Source organism: Sabethes cyaneus, chromosome 2 (assembly GCF_943734655.1).
Source record: "Sabethes cyaneus chromosome 2, idSabCyanKW18_F2, whole genome shotgun sequence".
Taxonomy (NCBI): domain Eukaryota; kingdom Metazoa; phylum Arthropoda; class Insecta; order Diptera; family Culicidae; genus Sabethes; species Sabethes cyaneus.
The window spans coordinates 164,727,533-164,736,702 of NC_071354.1; the positions used below are offsets into that span (position 1 = coordinate 164,727,533).

At 37.9% G+C, this 9,170-nt stretch overlaps 1 protein-coding gene across 1 annotated transcript; it reads left to right on the plus strand.

The window, feature by feature from the left end:
• The first annotated feature begins 234 nt into the window (after positions 1-234).
• On the plus strand, positions 235-8,691 carry LOC128734614 (uncharacterized). The gene is made up of 7 exons (XM_053828895.1): positions 235-1,978; positions 2,055-2,963; positions 3,019-3,060; positions 3,116-4,112; positions 8,079-8,230; positions 8,304-8,474; positions 8,532-8,691. The coding sequence occupies exons 1-7, from the start codon at positions 267-269 to the stop codon at positions 8,689-8,691; spliced, it is 4,143 nt and encodes a 1,380-aa protein (XP_053684870.1). The 5' UTR covers positions 235-266.
• Positions 8,692-9,170: the final 479 nt, after the last annotated feature.

Here is a 9,170-nt window from a genome sequence, read left to right on the forward strand (position 1 = left end):
TTATCGCTCGTGAAAAGTTGGCAGTTTTGATCGGGTTCTTTTTTCGAGTGTATTTTCGCCCACGTTTGTTTATCGAAAATCTAACAAAAAACGGCAGTGCATCTGTCAAAACTTTTTTGTTTAATTTAATTGTTAGTAAATATAAGTTTCAGGTAAATATAATTGAATGGATATAGCATTAGAAACCGTATTGTACAACGTGTGGCTAGTGATTTATAGAACGGGATTCATGTTAGTGGTGCGGTTGATCGGTTGTTTTAGCAGAAATGTGCGAAACTAGGTTCAAAACTTCCCTGATTCGAAATCTTGCTGCACAAGATGTGGACATCTATCGTCAATTGTTGCTGTGTGCTCGCAGTGAGACCCAATTCATGGCAGGCGTCGATCGGTTGCAGTGTCCAGCTTTGGAAGCAACGGTATATTTGCTGCTGATGAAACTGCAGGAACAACGGAACGATTTTCTTTTACCAAATTTGACCTGGATCAGTGTTGAGAAGGTGTTTACTCTGATAGAGGTTAATCATCTTTATCTGCAGAAAAAGGAAGAATGCTTTGGCTTACTGCTGAACGTGCTGGCTTTGACCGTAATGCTGGATCAAACCGAATCGGAATGTGCTTGGAAGATTTCAAACTTTCTAAAAATATTTCAAGAAAATTATTCAGAATTGCCGATTTTTTATGAGGTTCTAAGAACGCTGATGATTGTTTCAATGGAAAAGGAGGGTTTGAATCAATGTTTTGGCCATGTTGATCCATCGAATTTGATAAGAAATCTTTATTCGGAGTCACACCAGATACAGATGAAATCTTTATGTTGCCTGAAGCTCTTAGTTGAATATGAACCGGAAATTATATATTTGTGGCAAAGCTTGATCATCAAAGGAGAAACAATTTCATTAGAACACCGAAGTTTTATGATCTGTCAGTTGGTAGACACAGCGAGCCAAAAGAAAGAACAGAGTGGATTATTCCTTAGGATTATTGAGTCACAAGATATATGGCAAATTATTAAGAGTAGCTGCGAGTCTGATTCACATTTGATTCGTAAGGAAGCGTTGACGACTTTGAAAGTCATGTTGGGATTTTTAACAGAAAATAAAGCTTCCGTTGAGAACGACTTGTTTTATTGGACTTGGAAAGAAATGAAACCTTTGTCCGAAGGATGGCAAAGTTTTATAACTCTTTTAGAGACGTTAAGTGAAACACAAACACATTTGATTATGCCAGCTCTTGTGATGGTGGAAAGACTAGAGTCCTTGACAACTGCGTGGCTGAATTTGGTTCTGCAGTTGTTACTGAAACACGAAAACCAATCGGTTTCTGGCTGGGCAATCAAACATTTGCTGGAGAAACACAAGTACTGTGCGCAAAGAGATGAACTGGAAATATTATTTTTAAATTCCTTGAACAAAACTTCCAATTTCCAACAGTTTAATAACATCAAGAATCAACTGTGTCAGTACTATTCTGGAAGTGAAGCGTTTAGTTTTCTCCTCACACACTTCAAACAAGTATCCTGGGGATCGGTTCCATTTGCCTGCTTATTGGAAGTGATTGATTCATTGTTAGATTTCTCAACCGACTTTCATCATGTGCAATCTATTGTCGGTTTGCTAGAGCCTACATTATCAATAAGGAATCTTAATTTACGCCACTTATCTGCGCTACAGTTTTCTCACATGTTAGTCAATTTAGTGCTGAGGCGGGATATAAAACCGAACGTTCCATTGGATCGCTGCTTGATGCATCTCGAAGTGTTATCAAAGGTGACGCACGTGAATTTTGTGGCTCTGGAACGTTGGAAAGAATTACGCCAAGCTGTTGATGGTGTTACTTTTGAGCGGTTACTTCTACGAGTCAAACCTGGCGACATTAACATTATTAAACATGTTTTGGTTCCTTACATGCGAAATGAACGTGCTTCTACTGAAAGAAGACTGAAGCAGATTTTGGACAGGGATCTTCTGCTAGCGGCAAGGTAGGAGAAAATTGGAAAATTATGAACCTTGGTTAGTTTTTATATGGAGAATTGACGAATATTGTCTCTTTTTTAGGATCTTACACTATTGGAAACAATCGTTGACGCAACCGGAAGTGAAGATTAAATTTGTGAACCTTCTAAAAAATTTCAACGATAATCCGGACGAAGCGCTAAAAGCGCTTGATATTTTCGATGAATTGGCAACCAGTCAAGCATCGTGGCTGGACGAAGTAGTCCACAAATTGACTCTAATTCTTCATAAGCGTTTAAATCGTCTTAACTATCAAATCGCGTCCATAAGTGTAACCATTCAAACCGTTCGATTGCTGTGCCGTCTAGAACGGATTGATATGGTCGACCTCTTTCTGGGAACTTTTTCAATGGATGAACTAATAAATACGGTCCAAACGGGAAACTGCGATAAAAGCTTCTACGGTTCAACGTTTACTGCTCTGAGCGATGTGTACTTGGCGAGATTGAAACCAGAACCAAACATTGGTGAAATCAAACAGCGAATAGCTTGCGATTCTGTGAAACTGGTTGATCTGGGAGATGTTCAAGTCCTTGTGAATACGCTGGAAGTTTTAACATTTGTTTTAGCAAATAATCTTGTGGACCTGACTGATGAAAGTAAATTTGAATGGCTGGCAGATGTGGTGAATCGATGTTACAAGGAAATTTTAGTGTATCGGAAAAGTGATCATTTTATAAAGCTTAATCGGTTGTTTGTTTCCCTGTTGCTGGCTCCGAGTAATATTGAAAATACGACTGAACTGGATGGTGTTAATCAATGGTCGAAGGAAATCGTTTCAGAGTACGTCCAGATGTTTTTGGACCAAGCAGTGGTAATCTCCGGCTTGGCAAATATCCTTTTCGAAAAACTGCTGCTTGTCAATATCGAAATTCTGTTAGATTGGAGTGCATTTGGAAAAATATTATTGGCTGGACTACTATTTGGAGAGGGGCAAAAACGTGAACAAAGGTATAATAAGATAAGTTTTACTATTGCATAAAAGTTTATATTTGATGCATTTTAGGATAGAAGACGAAACATGCTTTGCAAGCCGGTTCTACGATACGTAAGCAATTTAGATTAACCTAATAGAGCTTTAATTTATCAATAACATTTCACAGATCGCTCTGTAAACCACCGTGCCAGTTTCAATCTGACGCTAGAGTTCGTGTGCTGTGTGTTCTATTTCTTTACCGTATGGCTGCAACCAACCATCCGGATGCAACGCTTTTTCTGCTGAAATTGGAAAGAATGCTGATTGAAAAGTTCCAACAGATCAGCAAAGCGAAGGAACGTTACTATGCGGACTCGCAGACGCATCGACACAAACTTCGCATTATTCAAACCCTTTGTGTAGTTTCCAAGCTAACCGGAACCAAACCTTACCCGTTGCTGGATATCGTTTTGTATGAGACAAATCAACCCAACATTAACTATCTCATTGAATTGATCGTAGCGGATTCGTCAATCGATACGTTAACCATCATAAATTCACTCAAAGCCGATAAGGTGAAGGTTTCCGGCGTTCAATCGGTTTTCGTTATCCTTTGGTTGCGATGTTGCAAAACAAACTATCTAGATGTGGAATACATTAATTTCCTGCTTCCGTGGACTATGTCGCAGAATTTTTCCACTCGGCTATACGCGCAGATAACGATATCAAAATTGATTGAGAAGTTCTTTGAAAAACCCGACACCTCTTCATTTGCCAACATCCATTCGGCGATTAATAGTTATTTGAAGCAGGGTAACGTTGAGAAAAATATGGAGAAATGCATGAAAGACTTTCGGTTTAACAGCGTGCTTGATTATGAAAACTTGCTCACGCTTCAAAACGTGTTCAACAACATTCCTAGGGTTTCCCGGATGGCTCAAGAGGATGTTGTTTCAAGTAGTATACTGAAGGAATGTTTCGAGCGTTTGAAAGTATCTGAAATTAACCTGGGAGCTGCGATTGTGTTTGATGATACGGCTAACGAAACAAAGGAAAATCTATTCCTTAGTCTTGGTTTTGGCGGTTCGGATCACATTCAGAAAAAAATTGTTCCATTGAAATGCATGGAACCTGCTATGGAGCTACTGACAAATTTACCGGAACGTTTATGTTTGCGGAAAAAGGTAGGTTTTATTTTTGTAAGTGTGCTATGATTAGTTGCAAATCCTTATAATCATGATGGAAAATCAGTGATTTTGATTAAATCTGCCAGAGGATCTGTACAATTCATAATAGTAATTCTATATTGTTAATTTTCTATAACTCGACCGTTTTCGAATAAAATCATTCAGAAAGTACACCAATTTTATGAGAGTGTTGACGTAAGCACAATGATGCCAAATCAAAAGGATACCAAAATTCTTTCTACTTTCTACTTTCTACTGTAAAATGAACGGAAAAGCTCGTTTGTCAAAAAAGACTAATCATGGGTAATCTCTATGTTATCTAGGCTAGGTACAAAAGATTCCTACAATACAATCAAAGAATCAAAATCGGGATTTCGAAATTTGCTACTTACGACCACCGCACTGGCTAATTCAGGCGGAACACATACCGTTTGTGTATGTCCTCTGCTTGAAAAAAGGAGACTTATGACATCGGGAACTTTTTATATTTCTTAAAATTGTTAGTGATTTGGCCTGTTAAAATTAAAATTGAAACCTGGACTGCGCTTGAAATTCTAATCAGATTTTTTTATAAATTGTATTCTCTAATGTTTCAGGTAGTCATTCAATTAATTTAATTTAATTTAATTTAAAAGCTATGTAGACTTTGTAATGCACATGGCATGTGAAAATCCAATAATGATGATTGTTTTTTTTTGGAATGTGTAAGGCATGTCCAAAGAATAAAGATATTGAAAATAGATAGTTTTAAGAAGGAACAAGTCTAATAAGGTTGTATACAAAGAAAGGGCAAAGAAACCAAAAACGACTTTGAAGAAAAAGATAGTACCTGAGGAAGAGTTCGATAAACGGTTTTGTCACGCAGAGAGCATTTCATTGTAAATAAACAGGCTGCCTATCATAAATATTTGAAAAACAATTAAGATGGCAATAAGATTTATGTTACTTGCGATTTCGTTGAAAACTACGTGTTCATTGCTCAAAATTCAATACCTGACATCCATTGGAACAATGACTAAACAAAAATACTCTCCAACGTTTTTTACTCATAAAAGAACACACTAGCAAGCATCAAACGCTAGTTATGATTTCCGATTGCAAAAAGCTTGACGCAGTGGCCGTTTATGTGTTTTGGAAAGCCTTTAACAAGTAGCTTCTAATCAATTACGCAAATGTTTTTATTTCTGCGACGGAGCGCCATACAATTTTAAGATTGTTAAACATGTTTCCAACATTTATTATTACAAGCAAGGTGTTTTCCTGCAGCGGAATAAGATTTCCCCGTACGGCTCATGGGAACGGACTTTGCGATGGAGCTGGCGGAACTGTTAAGATAATGGCACGAAGAGCGAGTTCACAAATAGCAGGTGGACCAATTTCGACATTTTCAGTTATATAAGTGTGTCAGCAAAGAATCTTCGTTACGGAGTATGTCAGTAGCATACAGAGAACTGAATAAATGTTACGAAACTGCAATGTGTGGGGAATGACAGTTGGATGAGCGCAACAAAACTTGTTGTAAGACTACAAAATATCAGACGCCATAGTGGTGAATTGGTTAAACTAACACGCTCCATCGGAAATGGAGAGCTGTGCATGAGCATGATATTTTATCTTACTAGCGATACCAACTAGCATTTTATTCTGAAGTGTTCGAAGTTTGAATCAAAACGACCGACGGGTGACTTTAAAATTATCCTAAATTTTTATAAAATAATCCCCCAACATTCTACGTTAAAAACACATTTTGAAAACTAAATTTAATTTTTGTCGTCCCGGTTAGTAAACAAGTTAGATTAAACTTCTCGTCCGTTGGTTTGACTACAATTGACGGAGGAAGAGGCACAATTTTTGCCTGAAAATAACGTACCTCGCACGCCTTATGAGGGGGTTGCCGAGTCTCTTAACGAATTTGTTTATTGGAACTGGATGAATTTTATCTGTCAGATGGGAGCAAATGAACACAAAAAATTCTCCGGTTCCAAACCGGATTGAATAAACAAATTCGCTATCTGTTTTCCCAGTCCGCTGCGGTTCAAAGGATCATCACTGATAGCGGCTGCAGCAATATTGCAATTACCCGAGGCTGATATTCAGAAACGTTTTCTTTCCACGCAAAGGGTTATTTGGATATAACCTGATGATAAAACGTGCATTCTTAAATGAGTTTACTTGTTATGTTAGTCGGTTGTATTTAATTAACACTAAAATTATCAACCTGATGAAACCTGATAACCAACGAAGGTGGGTGTCGATAGGTGTAGAGGGAATAACTCCATATTCGATTTAGATACTTTTGCATTCGACAATATTGTCCGAACCCCCAGTTCATTAAAATTATAGTTCTCCTGCTCCCGATATAGCCGCTCACAGGTCCACTGATTGCTATCGTCGCCTTCCATCACTTGCACTTCAGAAAAACCATGCAGAAATTATGACAACCTTCTTATACTGACCTGTGCTTCCTAATAGGAATTACAGCCCGCGAAAAGCGACGTAAAGATATGGCTCGAACTGCTCAAAAAATCCTCGGTGGTAGCTATGATTGCCCAACCATTCTGTCGATGGTTCAACTACATTGCCCTCGACGCCCACAACGCCATCAACATCTTTTTCGGTTGAACGCGTATTGCATACATTATATCCAGCATGAACCGATTCGTCGACTGGTTCTAGCGCATAATCAGGCTGACTGTAACGTTTAATTGTTTGATTCTTTGAATTCTTTGTATCTACAGACGAAAAGATACTGGAGTTTTATGCCGGCTTGAAAACTGCCATGTATGCACTTCAAGTGGCTTTTCCCAATCATGAACATATTTATTAAGACATTCCTGCCGGATGAAATACTTAATAAATAATAATAAATTCTACTACGCCACCAAATGGTTCTCAATCCAGTGATCATCGCAAAGTAAATAGTGTTTCAGCTATAACCCAGTCCAGACGAAAATCACAGTTCTTACGTGATGTATCTCTCCTAATCCTTAAAAGGACGACTAAAAACCTTCCAGCAAGAGACATCTCAGTAGACGGTTGGAACATCCCATTTTGATATTTTTATGGCTGGACCCAACTTTAACATCTCTAATAGAATCGACATGATATTGGGCTCGCAGTATTACTTTGAATGCTTTCCTTCTGCAGCTCGTCTAGAACAGCCTCAATACCTTCCTGGGTTAGCCAATAGCGTGCTTGGCTGGATAGTTGCCGGTGGAGCCCGCTTATATTTACCATCATCTGTTGATATTGTGTGCTGCAAAACTCACGCGGCTCACATTGGCAGTAAAATCCTTTGAATACAAGCACCCAAAATTGTTTCCCAGTTTCCATCCCCAAGCCAAGCTTATAGAAAAAATCTTTCACGAAAAATTCAACCAGCCTGGTGAGCTTTTTGTACTCAGCAATTCATCAAAGAATTATCGAAATGTACTACCATCATAAATTATTAGTAAACATGATAGGCTTAACGCTTAAGTTAGTAGTAGTTTAAATTTGAAATTCGTAGATTTCAAAGGTGATGGTGATGTTCGATTTAGATATTTTTGCATTCGACAATATTGTCCGAAACCCCACTTCACTATAATTCGGCACCAACTTTTCAAAAGGGACGATCTGCAATATGTATACAATCCGAGTGAGGGTTTCTTTCCATATGCTAGTCCAATAGAAATAAGTGTTTTCGTTGAAATAAAATTGGAATTGTGATATTAAGCCACGATGAGCCTCGACCTGCCTCAACACTTCATATTATTCTTTGCTGATGTTGTTAAGCAATTTTTTCAGGCATCTCAAAGGGTATAGATTTTTAATAAACTGCAGAGCTTGTTAGTAGCTGTCATAAAAAATAAGGAAATTTTTGGATAAAAATGTCTTACTGGGAACAACTTTCTCCTAATCTGCAAAAAGTTGCTGATATAATAACAATCATTGATTAACACATACTACTGAATTTCATTTCAGGTCAACTCCGACGGACTCATAGTTGTGGCCAGCTTGGTGAATCGATCACCCAATCTGGGAGGCCTGGCGAGGAGCTGTGAAATTTTTGCCGTCAAGCAATACATTGTAAATTCGTTGAAAGATGTAGAAAACAAGGAATTTCAAGCGTTGAGGTGAGTTTCTATTTTTCAAATTGTAACTGAGATAGGTAAGTAGCGTACGATTTACGTTTTTCTTTCTCCGCAGCATGACTGCTGAAAAATGGCTGAACGTGGGTGAACTTAAGGCTTTCCAAATCGTGGATTATTTGATAGAAATGAAATCAAAAGGATACTCGATTGTGGGAGCAGAACAAACTACCGGCAGTCAACCGATTCAGAAGGTTCATTTTCCGAAAAAATCGATACTCGTGCTGGGGTTGGTGTTTTGTTTCTTTTAGTTAGACAAGTTATTAATTGATTATGGTATTTATAGTCACGAAAAGGAAGGTTTACCGGCTCAAATAATATCCCACTTGGATCTAGTGGTAGAGATTCCACAGTTTGGTGTTGTTCGATCGTTGAATGTCCACGTTACTGGTGCTATCTTTATGTGGGAGTATGCTAAGCAGCATCATGTGGTGAACGTGGAGTGAGGGGTCTTAAAAAGTATTTTTTATGTTAATATTTTATGAAAATTTATTTTTATTTTTGAAATAAAAAAAGTGTTTTTAAGATTAAACGAAAAAGACACACTCTTGGTTTTTTCTTAAGTTAAGAACGAACGATCTTTATTGGTATCCACACATACACATTATGTATATTTGCAATTCCTCAGGTATAAATACAAACACGGCAGAAGGATGTAGTTGCTCTACAGCAATTCTTATCACAAACAATAACGTATTTTGATGTTCTAATTGAAACTAAGTTGTACCAACTGTACATTGTGTTTCATCTGATCTGCTCTTAATGTACATCTACTCTACCCAGTACCGTTTGCTGTCTTATAATAATCCATCCAAAGCTGGCCTACTCGGTACTCAAATTTTTCTAGTATAGTAATCCTTCTATCTATACCTTTCGCAGTTATGAAACCGTCTGATTTCGGTGCCATCGTTCAACTAATTTCTCG